This window comes from Suncus etruscus, chromosome 4 (genome assembly GCF_024139225.1).
Source record: "Suncus etruscus isolate mSunEtr1 chromosome 4, mSunEtr1.pri.cur, whole genome shotgun sequence".
NCBI classification, from domain to species: domain Eukaryota; kingdom Metazoa; phylum Chordata; class Mammalia; order Eulipotyphla; family Soricidae; genus Suncus; species Suncus etruscus.
Window position 1 is genome coordinate 86,467,809 of NC_064851.1, and position 27,356 is coordinate 86,495,164.

A 27,356-nucleotide genomic window follows, 5' to 3' on the forward strand; every position below is an offset into this window, starting at 1 on the left:
AGATTTTATGCCACGATGAGGACTCACACACGGGGGGCTCCCAGTGTGTTTTTCATATATTTGTTTTGCTTTGTGTCCACTTATATCACTGACGAGAACCCAGAAGTCATGATTCCTTTCACCAATGCCAACTATGACAGCCATCCAATGCTGTTCTTCTCCAAGACAGAAGTATCTGAGCTCCAGCTCAGGGCCACCGGTTCACACAAGCACATAGCTGCCAGGCTCACAGAAGCTGTGCATGCCATGTTGTCTAGCCCCTTGGAATACCTTCCTCCCTGGGATCCCAAGGACTACAGTGCTCGATGGAATGAAATTTATGGCAACAATTTGGGTGCATTGGCAATGTTCTGTGTGCTGTATCCTGAGAACATTGAAGCCCGAGACATGGCCAAAGACTACATGGAGAGGATGGCAGCGCAGCCTAGTTGGTAGATTTTTATCTTTTTATTTTTACTGTATTAACCCTGTCATTTAAAGAAAAAATTAATCTCAGATGTTTGTGTGTGTGTGTGTGTGTGTGTGTGTGTGTAAGAGTGATTTACTAATTGTGTTGCTGATGGTTTCAAAAGACCTCTTAATTTCCATATTTAAAGTTAGAAAAAAATATATTTTGATTACAATAAAGAACCAGAGAAAACTAATTGCTCAATTGAGTAAATTGTATCAGCTTGATGTTACGAATTCTTTACTTGTTTAAATGGATATGGTACTGATTGTTTCTCAAGTGATTAAAACCTTTTGCTAAATAAGACATTTCCTCTAATTAAGGTTGATTTGCATTTTATAATAGTAAGGCACTAAAAGTAAATGTGATGAGACATTAACTGACAATTTATAAACAAGATTTTATGCAATAGCCAGCAAATTACTCAAGCCTGTAGGAAAACCAAAGTAGTGTAATTGTGAGAGGCATTTTAATTATGTAATAATTTACTTTAAGAAGTTTAAGATGTGAGAAAAAGCCCTCTTCTTGGTTAGCTTAGCTTGGTTAAAATGTGTGTGTCAGCACAGAGCCAGGAGTGTGCCCTGAGCGCTGCTGGATGTGGACTCAAAATCAAATAAATAAGAAATTGAATATAGTGAATGTTTCATGTACTTTTAGAAAGCTTATGGGCGAATTAAAGTTGGGATTCACTGGCATTTCAATTTAATCTGTTTCAGGGTCCCACCTGGCAATGCACAGGGGCAACTTCCAGAGTATTTGCTGGGGAGAGAGAGAGTTGTTCCTGAAGATGTTTGGGGATAGGGTAGTGGTTCTAATTGAGCTGTTTCCCTGCTTGCTATGGATATTCTTATTTACAGGATGCTTTAGGACTAGAGAGATAGAACTGGGCAGAGTGGGGATGCTGGTGGGGTCTGGTGTACTTGCTATACATGTGCCTGATCTGAGTTCTATTCTGGGCACCAAATATGCTCCCCTGAGCACCAAAAGAAGTAAACCCTGATTATTGCTGGATGTGGCTCAAACCACTCCCCCCAAATGTGTGTGTGTGTGTGTGTGTGTGTGTGTGTGTGTGTGTGTGTGTTGCTTGTGGTGAGAGAAATAGCAGCTCAACTAGTGCATGGTTTTATGTGGTAGTTCTGGATTTTGGCACTGCCATTGCAAGCAACTCTGGAGTGGCTCTTGAGCACAGAGCCAGAAGTAGTCCTTTAGTAACTGGGTATGACCCCAAAACTGAATCATAATTAATGGTTAAGTTACACTAACATAATTACAAATATGTTACAAAATCCCCTTTAAAATTATGCAAAACAATTATAATAAAACTAGAGAAAATTCAGTTTTAAATGCTTAAAATCAATGAATTTGTTTACATTAATATTATGATAAATTATATTCCACATGAATTACATTTTCTCTGTGATAAAGATTAGGAATGGTAGTTTAAGGGGTGGGAGATATATATGGAGGTAAGGCCTTACCTTGCAGATGGAAGACTCAGATTCTATACCCAACACGGATGATCTCTGAGTACTAACAGATGTGGCCAAATATCAGAAGGAAAAAAAAATTAAAATAAGAATGGTGATGTATAATCTTTCTGAATTCTGCCCATATGGTAAACTTAAATTTCTAACTAACAATGTTAAAGAAATTTTATTATTTCAAAATTTCTGCTGTTTGTTATAAAATTTTAAAGCACTTGCTTGTTTTTAATAGGGCTATACTGTTTTGTTTTTTTTTTGGGGGGGGGGGATGAGGAACCAAGGCATACTCCATCATATATATACCTGGTTATACCTGGTCCTGTTCATGACCCAAGTGATGCCAATGATAAATTTTGAGCTTAGAACATGCTAAGCACATGAGGTACCGTTTGGTCTATCTTCCTGGCTGTTTTCTGAAATTTTTTTTGGCAAAGTTAATGCAATATTTGGCATCAAATTCATACAGATTTTTAAAAACTTTTTATTAATTACTTTGTACACTGTGGTTATAAGGTTGTTTATAATACATTTAGTTTTTTCCCCACAGTTACAAAATTGTTCATGATTGAGTTTCAGTTATACAATGTACAACACCCTTCACAAGTGCACATTCCCTGCCACCAGTGTCCCAGTTTCCCTCCTTCCCAAAAGCTGCTTGCCTCTGGGACAGAAATTTTCTTTCTTTATTCCTTCCTTCCTTCCTTCCTTCCTTCCTTCCTTCCTTCCTTCCTTCCTTCCTTCCTTCCTTCCTTCCTTCCTTCCTTCCTTCCTTCCTTCCTTCCTTTCTTTCTCTTTCTTTCCTTTCTCTTTCTTTCTTTCTTTCTTTCTTTCTTTCTTTCTTTCTTTCTTTCTTTCTTTCTTCTTTCTTTCTTCTTTCTTTCTTTCTTTCTTTCTTTCTTTCTTTCTTTCTTTCTTTCTCTCCTTTCTTTCTTTCTTTCTTTCTTTCTTTCTTTCTTTCTTTCTTTCTTTCTTTCCTTCTTTCTTTCTTTCTTTCTTTTTCTTTTCATTCTTTTTCTTCCTTTCTCCCATCCTCCCTCCCTCCCACCTTCCCTCCCTTTTTCCTCCCTTCCTCCCTCCCTCCCTCCCTTTCTTCATTCCTTCCTCTCTCTTTTAGACACTGGTATGCAATATTCTTGCTGAATGGTATCATGCATATCACTTTATCTCCTTTCAGCACTCGGTTTTTGTCTAGAGAAATAATTTCTGACTATCCTTGCCATAGTGGTCCCTTCTCTGCCCTAATAGCACTCCTCCACTATTTGTGGTAAGCTTCCTACCACGGACTGGAACTCCTGGCCTTCATCTTTGTTGTCTCTGGATATTACTAATGTTAAAGACATGTTGTATAATCACTGTACTTTATGATATTTTAGCTTATTTAGCTTATAATATTTTCGTTGTAATGAACATTTTATTTATTAATATACTTCTAATTTAAGTGGTACAAACAGTAGTTTCTAACTTTAACCCTGGTTAGCTGATTTCATTCTATTCCTAAGACCAAAATATAAAATAAATAATGAAAAGTTGTTATATAACAACTAATAATAATAATATTATCCTACTTTTATCAAAGTGTTAATTATTTACTTGACATTGCGCATTAGTTACAAATGGTAATCCTTTTATTTCAGAAAAACTTTGTCATCCTAAAGAGTACTTTTCCAGGGCCCGGAGAGATAGCACAGCGGCAATTGCCTTGCAAGCAGCCGATCCAGGACCAAAGGTGGTTGGTTCGAATCCCAGTGTCCCATATGGTCCCCCGTGCCTGCCAGGAGCCATTTCTGAGCAGACAGCCAGGAGTAACCCTGAGCACCGCCGGGTGTGGCCCAAAAACCAAAAAAAAAAAAAAAAAAAAAGAGTACTTTTCCACTATTGATTTATTATTGATTGGTATAGTTTTATGTCCCTGCATATGTAAAAATGTAATTCACACCCAAAGTCATTACAATGTTATGCTACTACCAAAATGAGACCCCTTCAGTCCCTTCTTCCCCACTCTCATTCCTTTCTGCCCAGTAATCACCATAGTTCTCACTGAGTCTAGGAATAAAGTTTTATTTTGGTGAGTTGGTTCATTTGCAACAAACATATTCCACAGAAGTGAAAGCATTCATAATTGTCTTTAACTTTTTTATTTATTCCACATAGCATATTCACCTCAAGATCCATCCATCTTGTTCCTCCAAAGGCCTAATTTCATGCTTTTAACTTCTGATTAGTATTTTATTGATTATGTAGCCATGTTTTATTAGGAATTTAAGTTGATGCTATGTTTTGATTGTAAACAGCATTGAATTAACATATATTAACACGAATATCCTTTCAAATTGGTGTTTTTATATGCTTCAAAAATGCCTGTGAATGGATTGCATGGTATTTACATTTTATTTTATTTTTAATTTTTTATTTAAGCACTATTTACAGAAATTTTCATATTGGGGTTTCATTCATAGAATGTACACCATCCTTCACTAGTGCAATATTCACATCACCAATGTCCCCCATTTTCCTCCCCCACTTCAACCCCTGCCTGTCTCTCTCAGATAGACATTCTGCCTCTCTCTATCATTGTCATTGTTGATGTCATTGTGGTTAGTGCTCTCTAGTTGTGGTTAGTGCTCTATCTGCACTCACTGCTCTTTGTGGCAAGTTTCATATCATGAGCTGGTCCTCCTGGCATTTAGCTCTATTGTCTCTGGATATTATTGCCATACTGTCTTTTAATTTTCTTATGTCCCACAGATGAGTGAGACTATTCAATGACTATTCTCCCTCTGGCTCATTTCACTCAGCATAATAGTCTGTCTCCATGTCTATCCGTGTATAGGAAAGTTTTATGACTAATTGCAGTGTAATATTCCATTGTGTAAATGTACCACAGTTTCTTTAGCCACTCATTTTTTGTTGGGCACCTGGCTTCACTGCTGAGCTTTTCTGCCTCATGTCTCTGGGCAGGAGAAGTCTGTATTCCCTCAGCAGAGGAGAAGCTTCACCGCATGGTAAATTTGTCGTTTGGGGAGGAGGTACTTACCCTCTGTTTCACAGGGCTTCTGCCAGCCTTTGTCTTGAGCTGGGATTTCTGCTGCTTTTATATCTCTGGGCAGGAGAAAACCTGAGTTCCCTCAGCAGAGGAGGGACTTCGCCTCTCAGCTTAAATTTGTCCTTTGGGGGAGGGGGTACTGCTCTTTCTCAGAGCTTCTTTTCATTTTATTTTTTAAAGGAATTAGCATACCTGTTCCCATCGAGACGGCACCAATTTACATTCCTACCAACATAAGTGTCATCTCTGAGGTCCTTTTTGTTTTTGAGAAATGAAATTTGACAGATTAAGCTGATGAAAATGTACTAGAGACAGAAAAAAGCCATCAAGTTTACCATTTAAAAATGCCTCACAGTCAACTACTCTTTTTAAATGTTTTTTTTTTTAAGCACAGATGCAGTGGCATTGGGCAAATTGCATAAGAACAGAGTAGTTTTATTTTATAGAACATTCAGACTTGTAATACTAACTTTAATGAATGCTGTTACTAAGAAGGAATTAATGGCAATGCTAAAAGAAAGAAGTAACAGTAGAAGGAAAGTAAATAAAAATGATAACTTTCACATTATTGATACAAATTTATAGTTATTGATTAATTAAGATGTATTGAAATTATATTATTCATTATATATAATTATAATATTGATTAAGAATAGTTTTATTTTGTTTGTATTTTTGTTTTCTTTTTTTTGGTTTTTGGGTCACACCCAGCAGTGCTCAAGAGTCAATCCTGGCTCCATGCTCAGAAATCGCTCCTGGCAGGCTCGGGGGACCATGTGGGATGCTGGGATTTGAACTACCGTCCTTCTGCATGAAAGGCAAACACCTTACCTCAATGCTATCTCTCCGGCCTCAAGAATAGGTATTATTCTAGACCATTATCTAGTAATCCAAAAGCCAAGCTGACTGGATAGAGCTCAATAGTTAACTTCTTTCTCTTGATCTACTAGAAACTAGAGGTCCTAAATTTAGAATTTTACCTTTATATCTGGTTTCTAGTTCCAGAAATGATCCTGGCATAAATATTTAGCTTGTATTTTGTTTTGGCAATTTCTGCTACTAGGTTATTCTTTTAATGTCTATGAAAATTGTTGCTTATCGGGGCCAGAGCGTTGGTGCACAGTGGGGCATTTGCCTTCCAAGAGTCTGACCTAGGACTTGGCATCCCATATGTCCCCCCAAGCCAGCAGTGATTTCTGAGCGCATAGCCAGGAGTAACTCCTGAGCGTCACCAAGTGTGTCCCCTGCCAAAAAAAGAAAAGAAAATTGTTGCTTATCAAAAGCTACCATACTCAAGACCTAACTCATAACTTGTAAATTAGATTTGTGATGGAATATTATCACTTTCTTTTCATTTTTATTCATTTGATTATTTTGTTTATTTTTCAATTTTTATTAACACTGTGATTTTACAAAGATGTTCATAATAGAGTTGTTTTAGGCATATAACAAGTTTGGTTCATATTACTTGCTCCAAAGAAATCTTAAAGAAGATTTGGCAAATGGAATTTTAAAAAATCCATTAAAGTTGATTTGTGATGATTTAACTATGAATAAAAATGTGAATTCATTATTAAAATGTCAGAAATATCTCAGCAAGCTAGGAGTGTATATCCTCTCTTAATCTAGAAGAAGGCAACCATATGCATTATTGTTGTGTACCATCCTCAATGCCACATTTTGAGAGTGTTGTCCTGTCCTTTAAAGATGCTTTGTTATGCTTCTCACCAAGTTGGCTTCAAGGCTGTGAACTCTTTCAGTGAAGAATATCACTTTCTGACAATTTGAAACACTGTTAACTATCTTATTATTCAACTACATTTAAATCAGCCAAATCACATGCTCCCTCTAGGTACAATGAAGTATACCTTGGCTGTTATTATTATAGACTTTAGAGGATATAGTTATATAGTTAACCAATGTATAGAAAAATGTTAGCTTTTATTTATAAAAGAGAGCAATGATTATTATTATTTTGGAACAGAAGAAAATAGCTTCCTAAAATGGCCTCCTTAAACCGAAACATTTTTCGTTTTCCCTGATTAGAATTTCTGCTTTGTTTTGAAATCTAAGAACAAGATTGTTTACTGAGTCAGCAAACATTTAGTGAACATTGATTTTGTATCCTGTTGAGTGCTTGAGGTTCAAAGATGAAGAAATAACCCAGTAATTTATGTTTTACATTTGTACCTTAGGTAAGGGGTGTTTGAATATTATCACTGGGTGTTCGAAACCCAAACTATGTGTTCAGAACGGGTTTAGTCATGACCTTAGGTTTGTATCATGCTGCCTTCTAAGTAGCAGAAAACTTGTTCCAATGGTCTTGGCCTCTCTCTGGATCTAAACTCCCCCTATTCAGCTGTGTTACTTAAAACTAATTTGCTTAATTTTCTTATCCATAGTTTTCTAATGATGTATTACTATTTACCTTAAAGGGTTGTTAGGATGATTAAATGAAGTATTCAATCTAAAAGTAGTTTCTGCCATAGAATGTCTTTACTAAATCACTAAAAAAGAATAATGACAATACTGTAATCATTTTAGTGGGTTTTTTTTTGGTCTAGTTCTTAGACCGTGTTTGCTTATAGTTTAGTACAGTATAGGAAATAGTATGTTCGTCATTTATCTGTGATTTTTGCATGGTTTGTTCCAATTCTTTTAAAACTAGCACTTTTTTTTTTAGTTTGTAATGCTTTTTTTTATTTATTTAAACACCTTGATTACATACATGATTGTGTTTGGGTTTCAGTCATGTAAAGAACACCACCCATCACCAGTGCAACATTCCTATCACCAATGTCCCAAATCTCCCTCCTCCCCACCTGACCCCCACCTGTACTCTAAACAGGATCTCCATTTCCCTCATACATTCTCATTATTAGGACAGTTCAAAATGTAGTTATTTCTCTAACTAAACTCATCACTCTTTGTGGTGAGCTTCCTGAGGTGAGCTGGAACTTCCAGCTCTTTTCTCTTTTGTGTCTGAAAATTATTATTGCAAGAATGTCTTTCATTTTTCTTAAAACCCATAGATGAGTGAGACAATTCTGCGTTTTTCTCTCTCTCTCTGACTTATTTCACTCAGCATAATAGATTCCGTGTACATCCATGTATAGGAAAATTTCATGACTTCATCTCTCCTGACAGCTGCATAATATTCCATTGTGTATATGTACCACAGTTTCTTTAGCCATTCGTCTGTTGAAGGGCATCTTGGTTGTTTCCAGAGTCTTGCTATGGTAAATAGTGCTGCAATGAATATAGGTGTAAGGGAGGAATTTTTGTATTGTATTTTTGTGTTCCTAGGGTATATTCCTAGGAGTGGTATAGCTGGATCGTATGGGAGCTCGATTTCCAGTTTTTGGAGGAATCTCCATATTGCTTTCCATAAAGGTTGAACTAGACGGCATTCCCACCAGCAGTGGATAAGAGTTCCTTTCTCTCCACATCCCCACCAACACTGTTGATTCTCATTCTTTAGCACATTTTTAAGCCATAAAAATATTTTTGACCTTGTTCCAAAAAATTCTTTCAGGGATGCCCCCCCCACCCCATGAATACACAGATGTCTTGGTAATACTAATGAAAACATCTTGGAGGAAAATAATTATGTGTCTTCTATTTAGTCTTAAAAAGTAGTAGATCTGGGTCAGAGAGATATGGAGGTACGGCATTTGCCTTGCATGCGGAAAGACGGTGGTTCGAATCCCGGCATCTCATATGATCCCCTGAACCTTCCAGGAGTGATTTGTGAGCATAGAGCCAGGAGTAACCTCTGAGTGCTGCCAGGTGTGACCCCAAAACCAAAAGAAAAAAAGTAGTAGATCTGAGCTACACATGCATCCTGATTTGTTAATATAGATCACTTTATTTGTAATTTTGATTTTGTGAATAAAGATCAAAAGTTTATATTTATGGTCTTACTTAAGAATCCTATTGAAAGAAAAGTTAAATGGCAAATATCCAATTCCTTTAACCTTGACATGTATCATCATATTAAAGTTGCTACAAAGTAAAAGGGAATCTGATGATAATGTTGGTGGTGAGAAAAGTAACACTCAAAGATATATTATTTTAAATTTTCTTTTATTATACTTTAGATAACACAATTTTAAGTTTATGATAATATTGTATAAAGCTAATGTACTCCACTCTACCACCACCTCTACCTCTGTCCTTGTTACCTCTTCATCTCCACACATCCCACCATACACATTGCTTGGTGATCCGTTTTTATAGTTTGAAGCCAAGGTAAAGCTTCTTTCTATTTTTATGTAAGTAAGCTGAGACTTATATGTGTGATGTATCTGTCTATGCTGAGCTGCCCACATCCTGTCACAGAAGTCTTTGTTCTTCTGCCATTTACTAATTCTAATAATACATTTTTATAACAGCTAAAGTAACAGTATAACAGTAATTTAAGCTTGTTCAAAGTAGTTTGAAAAATAAAATTTGAAGATATATTGTTATTGTGTTGTTATAGTGGCAGCTATGGAGGTGTTAACTGGTGGTTTTGTGGGAGTATGTGCTTCTGGGATCAAGCCCTCGGCCTATTTGAAGACCTGTCTTCAACCTGGAACCACATCCTGACCCAGATACTGTCTTATTTATATAAAAAGTGGTAGATTGAACCCTGGCATAGAAACAAAAAGAGACAAGAGCAACAACAACAAGAACTTAAAACTTTAAGGAAGTAAAATAGTAAAAGTAGTTATTAGAAATTTCTACACTGTCAATTTAATATTTTTGTAATTTGAGTTTATTTTGTATGCTGGCTTATAGTTATTTTCGTCAGACTTTTTTCACAAAATGATTAGGCGAACATAAAATACAAGAGACAGATTAGAAATCGCTAAGTAAGAAAGGATCTAGGGCAGAGGTCTCAAACTCAATTTACCTGGGGGCCGCAGAAGGCAAAGTCCGGTGAGGCAGGGCCGCATAAGGGATTTCGCTTACCGAATATTCACAATAAAAATCGCATTAGTAAGGAAAAAATCGCATTAAACATTTGCATACCCCGAACAGAACTGCTCACGGTATGAGAATGTTTAATGCGATTTTATTTCTTACTAATGCGATTTTTATTGCGATTATTCGGTAAGCGAATAAGCGCGAATACTGCGATATTTGAAGGCCGGCCGCGGGCCACAAAATGTTGTATGGAGGGCCGCAAACGGCCCGCGGGCGGCTAGTTAGAGATCCCTGATCTAGGGTATGAGGTGATTACTGAAAATGACACCATTAGCCAGTTGGTAGTGGGCCCTGAGTTATTTTCAGCCAGAAAAAAGTGGGCTCAGTCTGGTTTTGAAATGCAGATGCAGTGTCTTTGGAATCAAAAATAGAATACCCTGCAGAACTGCCACTCAACACAAGGATCAGAAAGAAAATTCTCCCGAGATTTCCTTAAGGCGCTCACACAACAGTCTCAGTGTATAGGTGATGAATTGCTTAGTGCTGTTTTTTGTCCCAGACTACTGTGAGGGCAGGGCTCTGTCTGTTCTGCTCAAATTTATACCCTCAAGTACTTCATAGAGCAACTTGCGGAATTTTGTCAAATGATGAATGGAGAGTGTAGCATCTTGATGTGGTGTATTTGCAAAGTGAAATTCACTAAAACTGAGATGGAGGTGGAGTGGGCGAGCATAGATTTTTGTCCAAGGCTATCATTCTTTTGCACCCTTGCTTAATCTGTCAGTATGATTTTGTTTATATTGAACCATGTTTCCCAGAGTGGGCAATAATATCCCCCAGAGCACGCTGGAAAGATCTAGAGAGATTGTAAAAGCCTATATGCAATTGGGGATTGTTTCTCTTTCTTCACTGAAAGAAGGTAGATAACCTAGGGTTTGCTAAGTGTTCCTTCCCTGAAAATAAATAAATTGTATTTATAAATAAAATAAATGTAGAAGAATGAATGATTGTTATCAGTCTCTTTCCTTCTGTATGTGTAGCTCTGCTGTGGAATGATCATGGGTGGTGGTAGATTGATATATAGACCCTGCATGTTTTTCCGGTGATTTTACAACTACTGTTAAAAAAAAAAAAAACAAAAAAAAACAAAAAAAAAAAAACCTCTTCCAAATGGTTATTAGAAACCACTGGAGACCCTGAGTAACTTCACAAGGATCAAATGTTCCTTGTTAATAGAGAAGAAAGCATTTGAAAGAGATTTAAGGTAGAATTATAACCAAAGAGTATGTTTTTTAAGCTATAATTGATAGTGTATAGTTATCCTATGTGCATTTCTGAACAGGATATTTTCGGAGGCTCTTTTCTAAATACTGTAAACCTGGAGAACATAGTGGCATTAAGTAGAGTTGTGCTTTCATCTTGTCTGTGCCATTTTATGAATTAAGTTCCTTAACTTCTGTAAACCTTCATTTTTATAGTGTAGGCTATTCTTTCATTGCTAGATTGTTCCAAGTATAAAATAGATCAATGTACATAAATCTCTTTGTACTATATGCCTGCTCAAAGTTTAATTGAAAAACTTTATTCCACAGAAATAGGTATGAACATGTAGCTCTCTTCTCAAATTTCTTGATAAATTCTACATAATATTTACTGTTGTGTTTTTGAGTCATTCTTCTATGATTGATTTACAATCGTTCGTTCTCCCTTTATAATATTTTTGCTTATCACCAGAGAATAACTCACAGAGGAAAGAAATGACTTCATCCTTGCATTGGAGCCAGTTAGCTACAGGAAATCAGAACTGGTGAAGGAAATAAAGAAAGCTGAACTGTTGGACAGAGAAGTAATTGTATTTTTATTCACAACAGACCACATATTAAATCCTTGCCTGTGGATTACAAAATTTTGAAGCATGACATCTCAGTGTGTATCTGAAAAAGAAAGTGAAATAGTCATGAGAGAGAAAGAAAAGCCTCTGGCATATTAAAGTGAACCAATCCATTTCCTGGCTGCACATTCCAAAGGGAGGAGCAGGCCTGTCTTTCTCAGCCCAGCCTGCTGGGCTCCTAATGCAGCTTCCCAACAGCTGTTTCACAGGCTTGGTGCTTTCTAAATTGCACATTCTGGCTGGGAATCAGAGGGGTTGTTTAAGCTGGGTTCTGACATGTGGAGTTCCAGCCCTGTGTGTAAAATGATTAGGCTTTTCTCTCATGACCTTACAGAATTGACAATGGCAGGCTTAGTCCAAAGTGCACCTGGAATCCATTGGATCCAAGAAAACAAATCCAGAGGACTGGTGTGAATGGAGCTCTCCAGAAACCCAGCCCCCAACTCCCCGTGCTTATTCAAAGTGTTTCTTCTTTCTAGTCTTCTCCTTCCCTTGCTTTCACTTGTTTATCTTTGCTTTTATTCTGTGACTTAGGTATATTAGGACAAAGGGGACAAATAGATGGTGAACCATCTTACTACATATACATGTTGAATTTCAATGATCACAAAGAAAATTTATATGCTTATAGAATGCAACATTCTTTTAAAAATAGTAAATAAAAGATCATTTTTACTCTGGCTTCTCCTGCCCAGAGACACAAAAGCTGCAGGAACCTCAACTCTAGTCAGGTCTATCAGAAGCCCTGAGAAGCAGAGGGGTGAGTGCCTCTTTCCCCAAAGAACAAATTTAAGTTGAGAAGCGAATTCCTTCTTCTGCTGAGGGAAAGCAGGCCTCTCCTGCCCAGAGACATGAAAGCAGAAGAGTGCAACCACTATACTAGATGCCCAACTACAGATGAGTTGCTAAAGAAATTGTGGTACATTTACACAATGGAATGTTACACAGCAATTAGTCATAAATTTTACCTATATATGAATAGGCATGGAGAGAGCCTATTATGCTGAGTGAGATGAGCCAAAGAGAGAAGGATAGACATAGAATAGTCTCAATCATTTGAGGGATATAAGAAAAATAAAAGACAGTATGGCAATAATATCCAGAGAAAATAGAGCTTAACGCCAGGAGGACCAGCTCAATGATATCAAACTTGCCACAAAGAGCAGTGAGTGCAGCTAAAGCACTAATCACAGCTAGAGCTCTAACCACAATGACATCAATCATGACAATGATCATGAGGGAGAGAGGCAGAATGCCTGTCTGAGACAGGCAGGGGGTTGGGGTGGGGGAAGGAAGTGGGGGGAAATTGGTGGTGGGAATATTGCACTGGTGAAGAGTGGTGTACATTTTATGACTGAAATCCCAGTATGAAATTGTTTTGTAAATGGTAATTAAAAAAATAAAAGATCATTCGCATTTATTCTTTTTTGACTTGATTGATTGATTGATTGACTGGTTGGTTTTTGGGCCACACCCAGTGGCATTCAGGTGTTCATACTGGCTCTGCACTCAGAAATTGCCCCTGGCAGCCTGGGAGGCCATATGGGGTGCCAGGAGTTGAAGCAGCCCTCTCTCATGTTGGCCATATACAAGGCAAAAGCCCCACTGCTGTGCTTTCTCCGGCCCTTACCCTTTTTTGATATTTGGAAGTGGAAGGATAGAAACTGATAACAGTTTTTCATTTAGTTCAACTGAGGGTAGAGTGGTTTTAAAAATACTTATTTCTATTGCCAAACTTAAGATATTTTACAACAGCTAGAATTATATGCAACTGAAGTGAAATCTAAATCTAAGTTTCTTTGTGAGGTGTGTTATTGGTCTCTGAGAGTCAGTATTAATACCACCAATCCTGAATCACAGGTATTTTTATGATGAGTGACTCTCCTACCCTAGTGATAGTCTTCTGTTGTCTTTTTAAATACTGAATTGTGGGTACCTTGCTACAAATTTGGTACCACAAATGCCAAAGTAACACTCATTGCTCTTTTTTATTTTGTTTCTGGAAAACACCTCATAGTATTCAAGACTTACTCCTGTCTCTGTACCCAGAGATCGTTTTTCATGAGCATGAGGACTATATGGAAAGCCAGGGATCAAACCTCTTCTGGCTGTGTAGAAGGGAAGCATCTTATCCACTGTTTTATCTTTACAATCCCAACTTGGTGCTCTTTGGTGGGGTTCTAGCAGTAGCCCCACTTTACATAAACACTCATGGGCAACACTATTAAATTAGTTATATGTAGTCTTTAACTTTTAGCATTTAAAGACTTGCCAAGTCTAAAATGTTAAATTTTTTTGCATTTCCTATAGTAAATTGTTAGTTGGCAAGAATTGCATGGATATCTTTATCTTTTTTAATATTAACTCATAATAATTTCTTTATTTAAAGATGATGTTAGATGTTAAATAACTGTTCAGTCTAACACCAATCAAGATGTATCATTTCAGAGGCTTTGAGCTCTTGTTAGTGGTATGTTGCAATTTCTATACAAAAAGTCTCATTTTATCGGGGCATGATTTTTACTTTTTCAGTTAAGAGACATTTTTTTATCTTCTAGGTTTTTGTTTTGTTGTGTTTTGTCTTGTTTTGGGGGGCACACCCAGTGATGCTCAGAGGTTAGTCCTGGCTATGCACTCAGAATCATCCCTGGTTTGGGGGACCATATAGGACTCCTGAGGATTGAACTGTGGACCGTCCTACGTTAGTGTGCACAAGGCAGATGCCTTACTGCTTGTGCCACCACTCTGGTCCCAAGAGACTTTTTTGTTTTTTGTTTTTTGGGTCAAAGAAACATTTTTTTAAATAAAATTTTAAGGGGCCGGAGCGATAGCACAGCAGTAGGGAGTTTGCAAGTGGCTGATCTAGGACGGACCTTGGTTTGATCTCTGGCATCCCTTCTGGTCTCCTGAGCCAGGAGCAATTTCTGAGCATATAGTCAAGAGTAACCCCAGAGTGCCACTGGGTATGGCCCAAGAAAGCAAAAATAAAAAAAAAAAGTAAAAGTAAATTAAAATAAAAATTTAAATTGAATCCTTTGGAGATATAGTTACAAAATCGTTCATGCTTGAGTTTGTCATATAATGTCTAGCACACATCTTTTCATAGCTGCACATTTCCCACTACCAATGTCCTGTTTCCTTCCCACCCTCTCTTCCCTTCCCCACTGCCCTCCTCTAGGAGTCAGCTTTTTAGCCATGTCCTCCATCTTCCCTTTTATTTTCCTCCTGTGTAAGCATGCTTGCTTAGAGACAAAGGAGGAGAGAAAGGACAGACTATTGCTAATTCCACATAAGCCTGTGGTTTAGAAACCAGTGTGTGGGATGATTTGGAAGAGAGGAATCAAGAACATAGGAACTTGGAAGAAGCTAATAATATTAATGTAGGAAGGAAACAAAGACCACAATTTAGAGAGTAAATCTGGGAAGAAGGATAATTAAGGGACAACCAAGAACCTATATAAGAATGCTTGGATAAGTAGCATTACTTCTCATAGATGATTTAAAAAAAAGTAAAATAGTTTGAGGGAGAAATATATCTAGGGAGAATGTGGGCTTCTGCAGCAAAGGATAACAGAGGTGAAGGAAATTGTCATCCTAAAGAAAGCACAGGCAACTGCTACAGAATGGTTAGAAATTATATACCCTGACCTGAGATACTGGTGATTACAATTTGGAGTGTGTCATAAAGTATCATTCTTCATCAGATTTGTAAAGTGAAAAACAGAACAGATTTCTGAGCCTTTTCAAATTCATTCTCTTGTGGAATATCTCAGAGAAAGTACTCTGAACGTCCAGTCAGTCCCCTGTGTGATTCTGAGGCCAACTCAGAATTTAAATAGTAAAGGAAGGCATAGAAAATGATACCTAGTTTGTCTTGGGTGAATGGTTACACGATGATAAAGTAGAGATATCTCTACCAGATAAGGTAGAGAATACAGAAGAATAGAATTTGTGGGAGAGAAAGATATTTCACTTTTTGCATTGTGTTTAGTCTATTTACTTTATCTTTGTCTTTAGATACACCAACTGTGTAAATAGGAGACTTTCAGTCGTTATAAGGGCCTATAAAATCGTGGTGTATATATGCTTTTACTACTATTGTCTTGGGTCTTGTGCTGAGTGTTTTAGCACTTATCAGTTCACCATTTTTTACTTTCTCATTTCTACAGCTTTTGTACTGCTACTGCTATGCTATTGCTATGATATTCATTGTCTTTCCTTATCCTTCCACTTCTTTAATACATTCTTCATTCCTGCCTTTCTGTGAAAATATTATTTCTTTTTTGATTATGGTATTGTGGAGCATGAATGAGATTTTTAGGAGAAAGTATATTCAAATGATAAAAAAAAAATAAATAAAACAGACCAGTCTGCTGATGTTAACATCAAGCTGTTCCTACCACAGCTTATCAATCATAAACGTTTTTTCTTACCTCTAATATTTTGTGATTTTAATGTCTTAAGCTTTTCATCGATGACATTGAAGTTTATAGCTATAAAGGGCTCCACTCACACTTGTACATGCAGTTTTTTGTTCTGGGCCTAGCCAGTAATCATTTATAGATCATCCCTCAGTCTCAAGAGATCTCAAATTTATCTCTCCATTTCTCATTTCTTTCCCTCAAACTTTTTTTTAGACTTCAAGATCTCTAGATTTACCTTTTCTTATTCCTGAACATCTACTCTATGTCTTATTGCTCAGAATTCTTATCATTATTAGTTCTTGTAATTCATTGGTTTGCAATAAAAAACAAATAACTTACTTGGTTTTCTGACTGAGCGTCTGGTTTTTTTTCCCTTTGCTTGTTTGTTTTGTTTTGTTTTGTTTGTTTGTTTTTGGGTCACATCCGGCAGTGCTCAGGGGCTACTCCTGGCTCTATGCTCAGAAACTGCTCCTAGCAGGCTCGGGGGACTATATGGGATGCCGGGATTCCAACTGCCGTCCTTTTGCATGTAAGGCAAATGCCTTAGCTACATGCTATCTCTCCACCCCCGAGCGTCTATTTCAAGATGAAGCCCAGAAGAACCTTCTCTGTAGAAACCTCCAGTTTTTACCCCTATTTCTTTTTAAACAGGTGTGATCCCCTACCTTTTTATTAACTAACTCAAAACTGAGAAGATATTTTGTGCCAGAACTATAATTACTTTTTATTGGTTTATTTCTCTTGCTAAAGCATAAGTTTGTAGAAGGTAGCCCCATCATCATGTTTAGTCATTGTGTCCTGAGAGCCATGTACAGTATAATGGCCTTAAAAGACATATCACTTTGAATGAATGAGTGAATAAATGAATGATTTAATTTTCTCAGGAGTCTGAGTGTATCAAGAACAAAATTCCTGATCTATGTACAATTATGAATCTGATTTGATGTCTTATGCACTGTGGATACAGGCCTCACTTTTACTCTGGAAACCAGCCTGTAATCACATTGCTATTATTGTACCTTTGACCCACTTGGAAGCTGGTAGGAAGCATGTCATATTTGACATCTCACTGTATAGTTAATGGGGAGTCTCACATTACTGGCTTTTTGAAGTGCTCTTTCTGCACCTGGCATTCTCTCCTGTCTAATCCCTTGAATTTTCCATCCATCATCTCACAAATGTGTATAAATTCATGGTGTGTCATATCAGTAACTTCAATCGCATTTTGTTTCTACTCACTTTAAAACCACCTGATTCAGTGTTTGAAATGAATAGTAATAAGAGGTGGTGGTGGGGATGATAATTTTTTGAGATTAAAATAAAGAAATATGTAACCAAACCGCCAGTGTTCTGATCCCATTTATGAACTGTGTGACCTAGCGTATGTTACTTGCCTTCGTCATGACTCATTTTCCTCACCTGTAACAGTACAGTTATATTTAATCACATGGTATTTAGAGGATTAAATGAAACAGTTCCTGGCATAAAATGTCAGCTATTGTATAATCATCAACTTGTTCTAAATGAGGAGTGGGGAATACGGGCCCTCTGGCTGATATATGTGTGGCCTGTTTCCTCCTCCACCTATATTACATGGCCTGGATGATGTAATAAACATCCAAATTGTTCTTGGCAAAAAGAAGGTTCCCCACTCTTACCCTAAATTGTTGGCCACAAAGACCATTTGTGTTTATATGTATGCACATAATCATATATACTTAATTGTGTTCTTATTCTGTTCTAGATATTGCTAATTACTAGGGATACAAAAATTTGGGACAAGTGTATACATCCTTACTTAGAGTTAATGATGAATAAAATGCATAAATAGATAGATAATATTAATGGATATGAGTAATGCCAGTGTTCGGAAAGTACAGTGTGTAATGGAAAGAAAGACTTTGACCTAATATGGGAGTCTTGGGGAAGGTTTTTCTTTCTTAGACTCTTCAGGTAGGAGTCAACCTAGTGTAGAAGGAAGGTTATATGTTTTAACTATTTTGAGCAGATATAACTTATGAGTAAATTTGAGTAAAGAAACAGATGCTTCAGAGCCTTAGCCATTATGTGACAACTTGGAAATCTCCCTCCAAGCACTGTGAGGTCACTCAAAGTTTCAACAGGATAGTGACAGGATTCATTGTGTGTTTTAGCTTTGGAAAATAAAAACAAAACACCAGAGAATAAAATTGTGGCTCAGCAATGTAAAACAATGCCCTGGTAACAACAACAGAAAGATAGCATTACCAGCCATCTAAGGATGTCCTCAGGAGAGCCTTGTCCCTATCACAGCTCCCACCAACCCTACAGAGACACTCTGACTTCTGTGATCACTATCCTTGTGTTTCTTTAGAGTTCATTCCAGTATACTTCACTTGGCACAAATGGAGTTTTCCTTTTTTTTTTTTTAATGTCTCTGGTCTTTTTAAATATGTAGCATTTCCTTGCCATCCCTTTATTCCTTATATTTTTTCTGTGGAAAAACCCAGCATGAAACGCATGCTCAAGGTGCACCTCAATGAGATGCTACTCTTGCTTCTGCACTATGGCAGATGGATGACAGTATCTGCACCAGCATGTTTACACAGGCATAGGTGGCGACTGTTTTTCAACAAGAGTCATAAAATGACTGCAAGCTTCTCCCTGTGACAGATTTTGTTTCAGGAAGACTCTCTAACCACATGTGGAGAATAGGGTTCAGAAGTCAAACCAGGAAAACAAATTAGGCCTTTTATGTTTATTCAGATGAGAACCTGAAATATGGACTCTGACAGCAAAGAACCAATGATGGGTTCCAGAAAGTTTTAAGAATTAATATGAATATGACTTGACCATTTTGTTTATTTATTATTTATTTATGACAAAGAAATATCTTGATGAAATATGAAGAGACAAACTAATAGGGTCTTTCAGTGAGATTGTAGGGAAAACAAATAAAAGGCTTGGTTTGTGGTCTGGTAAGATCATAGAGCAGGTAGGAACTTGCCTTGCACCCTGCTGGCCCTGCATAGCATACCTGAGCACCACTAGGACTGATTCCTAAGTACAGAACCTGAAATATGCACTGAACACCATCAGATGTGAACCCAAAACAACAAAAAATGTTTTGAGCTATGCACAGTTTGAAGTACTTGAGACTCAGGAGGAGATGTGGCATTTACATCTCTCTGGTTTAATTTTGATCTATTTCCTGTTTGCTGGTAGCACATGGTAACTTAAAAAAATGTCAACGGAAAACCTTTTTCTCATTCAGAACAAAATATGCTTTCTACATGCAAAGTTTTGTTGGTGATAGAAAAAATGTAATAAGTTCAAAGAAGATCAGATTTAATTAAAATAAGTGACACAGTAGATAAGTAACAGCCAGAAAAACTAAAACACAAGGTGCTTATAAAACATTACAGGCACCTGGTGTCCCTGAATCACTCTCAGGAGTGGAAGCCAAAATGAAAAGTCATGCAGCCATTCTCCACAAGAAAAACTTTAGCTTGAATGAATTACACTTTTTCTTTTGAAGTTAAAAAATGAAAAAAAATTTTCTGATAAAGTGTGTGGACAGTGACTTGGACTTCTAACAGTTCAATGATCAATTATTCATTACTTTATGTTTAGTTTTCAATTCATATACATGGAATTCACTATCACAAGAAAAAATATGAAGAAAGCTAAGTTAAGAACTTATTTTACGGGGCCGGAGAGATAGCATGGAGGTAAGGCGTTTGCCTTTCATGCAGGAGGTCATCGGTTCGAATCCCGGCGCCCCATATGGTCCCCTGTGCCTGCCAGGAGCAATTTCTGAGCCTGGAGCCAGGAATAACCCCTGAGCACTGCCAGGTGTGACCCAAAAACCAAAAAAAAAAAAAAAAAAAGAACTTATTTTACTAAAAAATGCATTAACTTTAATATCTTCCCACCCAAAATTTTTGACCCTCATTTAAAAAATTATGTAGTTTACTCTTTTGTATTTATTGGAAAGCTTATTAACATGGACAAGATTTTATAGTATTATTAAATCCCATTTGAATTCTTAACCCTTTGGCTTTCTACCATGGCCCATTTCTTGGTTAGAGAAGATAATGATAATGTGCGTATATCTAACTTTTTTACAATTTCCATTTTCATATGAAAGGTTATTCAAGATCTGAAGCGTGAACACTGTTTAATGCTCATGTAAGCTAAAGGTAGCTCACAACTTGTGGTCCATTGTAAGATGACACCCAGCTATTAACCTCAAAGACATCCCTCATCTTCCTCTTTCTCATAAATCTGTCTTTTAATATGTAAAAGCTCACCTGGATTAGTCTCAACCTTTCCTCCTCCTGGTGGATGGGTTGTTTTAATAAAGAAAAAGTAGTTCTAGCTTTTGGTGCTAGAGACGCTATGAGTGGGAAGCCACAAGAAGCCACTGCCTCCATTACTCTCTCCTGACTGACTTGGCTTATTAATTCTTCACCTCTACCCTTCTTCTCCAGACTCATCTGTGTGGTTTTAGAAACATGGTGCCTAGGGTGATCTCACAACTCGTGAGTTTTATTTTACTGTCCATAACTTACTTTAGTTTTTTTCATTAATTTTTTGTGGTGACTTAATGAGATAGTAATCCTCCAAATTTTTTTTATTCTCCAAGAAAATCGTCAAATAATTTTACCTTCTCTGCTGCCCAATTACTTTTAAAGATGTAATTTTGAAAATTGTGTCTTCAAGGGATGAAATAATATTTTTTGGGTGCAGGGAGCATGGAATTGTTTCCTTTTCCTTATTGATTGTAAATGACCAAATAAAGCCAAACAAAGCTCGCTAAAAATTTTAGTTCAGGTAATGTGTTGACAGTATTATTAACATTTATGGTATTGGTGTACAATTACTTCATCTTACCATCACCAGCCACTCACAGTCCCACATGCCCCTGTGTCACAATCCCATTCAGCTACTCCCCTTGACACAAATCTGTTTTGTTTTGGGGTCAAACCAGATTATACTCAGGAGTTACTCCTGGCTCTACATTGACAGCTCACTTTTGGTGGGCCGGGGGACCATATGGAATGCTGAGAATTGAACACAAATCGGCTTTGCGAAAGCAACCCTCTCCCTGATGCACTAACACTCCAACCCCTTTGACTCAAATCTGAATATATTAGTTTGTGTTTCAGTACCAAGAGTTTGTTGTCAATTGATACACTTCAGTCTCTTGTTTTCTTTCCATATAAACTACAGAGAAGTGAAATCATCCAGTACCACTTGTGTTTTTCCTTCTAGTTTTTCTTGGCAAGATATCTTCCAGTTCCATACAAGTTGCAGCACACTTCTTGCTTTCATCTTTTCTTACAATTGCATAGTCCTCAATTGCATATACATATCACATGAAACAAAACTATTTAGGAAGATAGAGTTATTTTCCTGCTGTTTTCTGTTAGGTGATGCGTTATTTCTTTTTCTTGACTTGACTCTCAGGGTCCATGCTGATTCACATCTACCTCCATTATACAATATCTCTGTCCTCCGCTTAAACAGTCTGAGCTTTTCTGGGATTTTGGTTCCTTCCTAATAACTTCACAGTGTGATTTTTTTCTTGGTGCTGGTTCTAGATCTCCTACTGAAAATACTTTGGGTAGTCTGGGTTTCAAATTCATGCTACACTCTGAAACAGGTCCTGAACCCATTTCCTCTAACTAGCCATTTATTTAGTGTCATGCTTAGCTTCTAAATCAGTGGTTTTCAAATGTTTTTGGATTGGCTCACTGTTAGAAATAGAATTTATAACTCAATTCTTGAATTCACATAACTTTGACTCCTTATATTTAAATACATAAGTAAAATCATGAGTCAGCCCTTGTATTTAGGTCACGCTTTGCACTCTTTTTTCTTTTCTATTCCATTTCATTAAAATCCATTTAAAAAATACTGGTATTTTTATAATGAATACAATGTATTCATTCCACATCTATTAATAGCATATGGTATATACTGTGTAAAGTTTTCTGAACATTCTGTTAAACACAGGATTTCTTTTCAGAATCCCCCTCTGACTGTCTCTAGTGAGGGTCTGCTCTTTTTAAATGTGACTTCTTTATTACATAAATTTTATTTTTGAATGGGAAGACCTCCCAAGCAGAGTTTAGGAGGCCCAGGGTCCACTCCTGGGAAAAATTTAACAACCAACAGGAAAGTTCGATGTTCTGGCCTAGTAGACATGGTGCTACTTATGCCCAGTGGTGCTAAGAACCATCAGGGCCACTCTGGTGAAGCTTGAGGGTCAGCAAGGTCACACCTGGTTCTACTCTGGGGCTATGTGTTTCCAGGAATCAAACTCATGATCCTTGTACATGCCAGATAAATGCCCCCTAAGCTTCATAATTCTGGTGTTTTGAAATACTTCTTTCTAAAATGTATTAGGAAACATGTTTTTTTTTTTCTCTTGGGAAATGATGCAGGGCAGTGTTTAATGATTACATTGAAGATTTCTAGGGATGAGTGAAATAAATTCTGAAAAACTTTCCTATATGCCTAGAATAAAATCTGCCACAGTTCATTCACTCTTTGAAAAGGCAGCTTCAAGGACCAGGGAGAGAATATAGGGACTCTGGTTCTGTCCTTGGTACCGAGTGGTCTCCTGATATCTGTCAGATATAGCCTTCTAGAACCCCCAGAACTGATGAAGTATTCCTGGTGATTTCTTGCACTGTAAGTCCTAAGTAACACCATTTCTGAGCCCTAGCATGAAACATTATGGTCCAGTTGGTGAGTTTTGTGGAGATTGTCCTCCCAGGTTCCCTGAGCACTGCCTAGGTGTTTCAAGCCTACTCCATTACTCAGTAAATAAAATTACAATTTGCTCATTTCTTTTTTTTTTTTTTTTTTTTTTTTTTTGGTCACACCCAGGAGCACTCGGGGGTTACTCCTGGCTCTATGCTCAGAAATCACTCCTGGCAGGCACAGGGGACAATATGGGATGCCGGGATTCGAACCACCATCCTTTTGCATGAAAGGCAAACACCTTACCTCCATGCTATCTCTCTGGCCCCTAAAATTACAATTTGAAAAAAACAACTTATTTGTTTTTGTTTACTTATCCTCTCTCAACCCCTTTAATAAAGCATGAAAGCACACATTGTAAAAAGAGAACAATTTTAATAAAGCCTTAAAAATTGGGAATCTCAAGAAAGGGTTAACCTTAATGAGATCATAATGGAAAGCAAAATGTTTTCTGAATCATGACAAAACTCATTTCAATATTGATAATTTTCTTCCAGTTAGTTAGCAATATTTAGTAATTTGAGTATCATTTTTTCTATTTTAAAAATGGGTTAAAAATTCAAACTTTACATTGTGCTGTCACAGTATTAGAAAATTGATCTTTACTTATCTTAAAATTTATTTTAATTTTATTTGTCCTTCCCCTTCTCTTTGTTGCTGTTGCAATGACTGGCGGTAGAGGTGGTGGGTGAGGGGAAAGATGCTTGATTGTGGTGCTGACAGGGAATTACAGACTTGATTGTCATCCTTGGGCTCACTAGTGTTCATACAATTTAGGTGTACTGCTTTCCTGAGTGTGCTTACCAGGGTTTGCACTCTTTTGTTGGTTTGTTTGGGTTTTGTTTGTTTCTTTGGCCTCCCAAGCATGCTCAGCAAAAGGCTATTTCCAGTATTGTTCTTCCTGCTAGTCTGGGCAGTTCAGTGGTTTGGAGGTGCTGGTAGTGGTGGGGGCATCATACAGCAGCAAAGATTAATTTTGGGGTTTGGTATATGCAAAGATAAATTGCACAGGAAAAGGAAGGGTCATTACGTGACCCCCTGAGCCATCTTCCAGTTTGGGGCTTACATTATGCAATGCTTGCACTTTCCTGAACAGATTCCAGAGATCTCACACTGTTATGATGCTCAGATAGAGACAGAAAATGCAAAAGACCTCCTTCCATGATGTCATTTACATTGGGAATCAAACTTGTAGCCTCACATTTTCTAGACAGCCACATTTCCCCCACCCTGAGCCCCAATAGGAGTCATCTTTAGCATAAAAGGGAATAACTACATATTCAGGCCATAGGTAGATGCTTTGTATTCATCTTGAGTCAGTTCTAATTTCAGACTATTATGGGCAATGTAAACGATCTTTGGCTTTCTTTAGCTCCTCCTACTTATATCACTATTTCTCATGCATATCATTCCCTCACCAACATATGCATTCCTCATGTTTTAGCAACCTTACAATACAGCTGTTTTGTAATTTTAATTAATTGATGGAGTGTTTATTTTAACATGACAAAATATTGGAACCATAGCACATACTGTCATCTATGTATAGTCTTTTCTTTGGGATTCATAATAGTTTTCATGTTTCATTTGTTTAGTTTTGTATATATTTATCACAAGCTACTAAACACTCACTTAAATTTCTCAATCCATTCAAATGATACTTCTAAATAAGTCTATATTCCTGATAATGTGTTGTCCTGAAGAAGTGACATATTTTATGATCTCTTCTGTACAGCAGTGGTGTGATCTTGCTTATCTTTTCTCTCTTGTATGGAATCCCTGTGTCAGGAGTTTCATATTGTTTTCTTTTTGGTATCATCCTAATCCACACAGAGAAAATTTCCCTAGTTTCCAGAGGAAGTGTTTGTGAAAACTCTTCAGCAGTACTGGAGGAAGAGTCTCAATAATGCTTTATTTGTCAGGTGGGACTGAAGCTTAAATTCTAGAGCCCAGCAATTTGGTACTTTTGGAATCTAATAGTGTTATGGGCCACTAGGACCATACACATTCAGTGGTGCTAAAGAATGGGGTATGTAATTCTGGGTATCAAACTCACACATGTACTACAGTCCTATTACCCACTTCTTCATCCCTGATGCCAGTATTCTTAATTCTTTTGTTTTCTTTTACATCAGTAAAAATATCATATAGTAATATCTTGATAACATTATTAAAATGCTATTTTTGTTGATTTTTAAAGTGGTCTCAGAGACCCCAGAGTGTCATGAAATTTGCTTTCAGAACAAAAGAAATTCTACAGATTTTTCTGACTTTTTTTTTTTACTTTTTAATGAAATTAATCTTCGTTCATATAATGCTGAATGCCAGCTGGTAGGTTTCCTTAGATGTAGACTTCATTTCTTTTCCAAAAGAAAATTTGGTGTTTAAAGAAATATTAGTTGTCTTTGCTCTTAAACTGTTTGATGCCAATTACTAATACCTATAATTACATAATTTACTTCTATTATGTAAATAGAAAAAGTATGAGTTCAAAAGAAAAAGAATTAATGTTTCTAAAACAATCATCTTAAATGTCTTGGAATGACTTCTGTATAATTTAATGTAGATGAAATTTACAAAAGCAAGGGAAACACTCAAAACTATGAAGAGATTCCAAATTCTCTCATAAGTATCTTTAATATCTTTCTATATAACAAAGAGAACTGGCCGGACTTTATTATAATGTATAATGATAATGTATTTGTGGGCTCTCTGGAGGAAGGAACAATGAAATCTCAATTAGAAAAGATCTGTTTATTCAAAGCAAAAAAAATTTCATCTACCTTAAAAAGATTGGTGAATGTTTATATATAGATATCTTTTTTATATCTTTATATCAAGATTGCAAATATTTTTGTAGTTGGGTTTCAGTAATAAAAATGTGCACCTCCTTCACCAATGCAACCTTCCCACCAACAAAGCCCCCCCCCCAATTACTCCCCCACCTGCTATCTGTCTTTGTGAGACAGGCATCCTACCTCAATCACTCAATCACTATCATGGTAGTTTTTTGTGTAGTTTTTTCTCTAAAGGCAATCACCAATTGTTGTGATTCATATCATGGGCTGGTCCTTTCAAACCTCATCTCTATTGTCTCTAGGTTTTATTATCATATAATCTTTTATTTTTCTTAAATCTCATAGATGAGTGAGACTATTCTGTGTCTATCTCTCTACTGCTAACTTATTTCACTCATCATAATCTCTCCATGTCCATCCAGGTATAGGAAAATTTTATGTTTTCATAAAATGGCTGCATAGTATTCCATTGTGTATATATACCACAGTTTCTTTATCCACCCATCTGTTGTTGGGCATCTGGGTTGTTTCCAGATTCTACCTATTGTAAATAGAGTTTCAATGAACATAGGCATTCAGAGGGCCTTTTTGTATTGTGTTTTTGTGTTCCTAGGATATATACCTAGGAGTGGTATAGCTAGATCATATGGGAGCTCAATTTCCAGTTTTTTTGAGGAATCTCCATATTGTTTTCCATAAAGGCTGGACTAGACAGCATTCCCACCACCAGTGAATGAGAGTTCCTTACTCTCCACATCCCTGCCAGCACTGATTGTTCTTGTTCTTTATGATGTGAGCCAGACTCTGTGCATGAGATGGTACCTCATTGTTGTTTTCATTTGCATCATCTCTCTGATGATTAGTGATGTGGAACATTTTTTCATGTGCCTTTTGACCATCTGCATTACTCATTTGAGGAAGTGTCTGTTTATTTCTTCTCTCGTTTGTTGTTTGTTTCTTTGGGCTACACCAAGCAGTGCTCAGGGGTTACTCCTGACTCTGTGCTCAGAAATCACTCCTGGCTTGGTGGATCATATTGGATGCCAGGAATCAAACCTGCATCCTTCTGGGTCAGCTGCATGTAATGCAAACATACTATCACTGTGCTATCTTTCCAGCCCCTCTTCTCTCCATTTTCAATGGGGTTAGATTTTTTTTCTTGATAAGTTTCACCACTTCTATTAAATATAGTACTGGAAGTATGTGCCATGGAAATTGGGCTAAAAAATATATCAAAGGAACTCAGCTAGCTAGGAAAGGAAGAATTCAAGCTCTCACTTTTTGTGGATGGCGTGATTCTACATTTAAAAAACTTAAAGACTTTGGAAAAGTTTCTTGAGACAATATATCTTTACAATAAAATGGCAGGCTACAAAATTAATACATGAAAATCCATGGCTTTCATATATACAAATTATTAATGAGAAGAAAGAGATATTAAAAACAATCATTCATAATTGTGGCTTAGAAGATCAAATACCTCAGAATCAACTTAACTAAAGAGGTGTAAGTCCTATACAAACTACAAAACACTACTTTAAAAAATAAAAGAGCACAAAAGGAAATGGAAACACATCTCCTGCTCATGGATTGGGAGGATTAAC

The 27,356-nt window shown here is 36.9% G+C and overlaps 1 protein-coding gene across 1 annotated transcript in view; it reads left to right on the plus strand.

Moving 5' to 3' along the window:
• DSE (dermatan sulfate epimerase) overlaps positions 1-27,356 on the plus strand; it is a 54,444-nt gene continuing 27,088 nt past the window's right edge. The window contains exon 1 of the mRNA XM_049771353.1: positions 1-431. Coding sequence (XP_049627310.1) covers positions 16-431 — 416 coding nt within the window. The 5' untranslated portion in view covers positions 1-15. The remainder of the gene's footprint in view (positions 432-27,356) is intronic.